Source organism: Octopus bimaculoides, chromosome 2 (genome assembly GCF_001194135.2).
Source record: "Octopus bimaculoides isolate UCB-OBI-ISO-001 chromosome 2, ASM119413v2, whole genome shotgun sequence".
Taxonomy (NCBI): domain Eukaryota; kingdom Metazoa; phylum Mollusca; class Cephalopoda; order Octopoda; family Octopodidae; genus Octopus; species Octopus bimaculoides.
Window position 1 is genome coordinate 33961065 of NC_068982.1, and position 2193 is coordinate 33963257.

General features: G+C 35.2%; 1 protein-coding gene across 1 annotated transcript in view; it reads left to right on the forward strand.

The window, feature by feature from the left end:
• The window catches only part of LOC106879565 (myosin-IIIb), a 114320-nt gene that overhangs the window by 46802 nt on the left and 65325 nt on the right, over positions 1-2193 (forward strand). Inside the window, exons 6-7 of the mRNA XM_014929199.2 lie at positions 626-782; positions 1477-1582. Coding sequence (XP_014784685.1) covers positions 626-782; positions 1477-1582 — 263 coding nt within the window. The remainder of the gene's footprint in view (positions 1-625; positions 783-1476; positions 1583-2193) is intronic.

Sequence of the window (2193 nt, forward strand, 5' to 3'; positions counted from 1 at the left end):
TATATTTGTGTATGTGTGTATGGTATAGGCTATGATGTTGTTTAACCTCGGGCTGGCTCTGATTAATCAGATATATGATCAAAGACATTCCAACTTTGACCACCTTTTCTCTGTGTATAGGGAACCCAGAATCATGTTATCTAATGTATTCTTTTCTAATACAAGGAAAATGTAATTTGAGGTATGTTTAGCTGCTACATCTAACAGATTGAGTGACCACATATAGATTTTGATTGTATTAGTTGGTGGAGAAGATGAAAGCAATAATTATGATAATAAGAATGAATAAGTAAAGTGGTCGTAGAAAATGATGCCTAAAGACTAAAGTTGATACAAATATAAAATTCCCATAGAATTTACAAAATGGAATATTCTTTTCTTCTCTAGGCACAAAGCCCGAAATTTTTTGGGAGGGGGCCAGTTGATTAGATTGACCCCAGTACACAACTGGTACTTAATTTATCAACCCCAAAAGGATGAAAGGCAAAGTTGACCTTGGAGGAATTTGAACTCAGAGCATAAAGACAGACAAAATACCGCTAAGAATTTTTCCTGGTGTGCTGACGTTTCTGCCAGCTTGCTGCCTTACAAAATGGAATATCAATTGTTTTTCTTTGTTTTTCAGTTAAAGGTGGAAAAATTTCTGAATATTTACTTGAGAAATCTCGAGTAGTTTTCCAGAACAAAGGAGAATTGAATTTTCATATATTCTATTACATTTTTGCTGGTTTATCAGAAGAAAAGAAAGAAAAATTACTGCTCAAAAATTGTGACTCATTTAGGTGAGTATTCTTTTTATTGAACTTAGTCTTTTATTTTGTTGTATCTTGGAAGAGTCATTCTGCCAATAATAAAGACATACACTGGATCTAGTTCACTTTTTTATTTTTTATTTGTCAGTTGGTTAAACTATCTAATAACCAATTAGCTAATCAATTGATCAATCATTTGGTCAGATCTGGAGTAGAGTAAGGATGTCATTGATGAGGTTGTGAATGGCAATGAAAAGACTTTGGCAAACTTAGCCGATTGATTGGTTGACTAAAAACTTAGGCAGACAATCGATTAGTTAGCTGGTTAAATAGTTAACCAACTGACAATTGAATAACAAAGAAGTGAAATAGGACCAGTGCACATGTGTGTGTGTGTGTGCTTATTGACATAATTACCCACCCAAGATACAACAAATTATGTTTCAAGACCAGAATTCGTATCAGGAATATTGCAAACCAAATACAAAAAGGAAATGTTATGCTTTACTTGTTTCAGTCATTGGATTGTGATTTTGCTTGGGTACCATTTTTGTTTAGTGGAACAAATCGATCCCAGTACTTACATCAGGATTATGTCATCCAATGTGTACCTTTTTGTTTGATGGTAAGCTGTGATATGAAGGACATTAGGCTGCTATTTCTAGGAGATCGATTGACCACATAGAGACTCCTTGATTAACTCAGTTTTGTGTTTATATTTCAGGTATGCAGAAAATTGTACGAAGGTTGCTAATGCTAACTTGTCAACCCAGAAAGAAAAATACAGCCTTTTATGTGATGCAATGGACTGGGTTGGTTTTACAGATGAGGTATATTTCAAGTAAAAAACATATTCCATCTATTTTTTTTTACACTTTAAAATGTCATTTTTCCAGCCCTCATTATTCGTCAACTAACTGGCATGCCATCGTATTATGGCGATGAGTGTTCCAGTTGATCCAATCAATAGAACAACCTGCTCATGAAATTAACATGCAAGTGGCTGAGCACTCCACAGACACACGTATCCTTAACATAGTTTTCAGGTTCTCAGAGAGATTCAGCATGTGACAAGGCTTCCCTTTTGAAACATAGGTACTATAGTTATTTAGAAACAACCAAACAAACTAATTTTTGCCAGCTGAGTGGACTGGAGTAATGTGAAATAAAGTATCTTGCTTGAAGACACCACACACTGCCAGAAATTGAACTCATAACCTTATGATCATGAGCAAAATACCCTAACCATGTCTTCACAGTCTTCAACTAGAGTGGCATAAAGTGTTCATATCAGTTATAAATCATAGTATGGCTTAAGGTGCAAACATGGTGGTGTGGTTCAAAAATGTGCTTTTCTACAAATTGGTTTTGTGTTACGTTCCACTGTGAGGCATCTCGGGCAAGTGTCTTCTACTATAGCCCCAAATCAACTGTGTGTGTG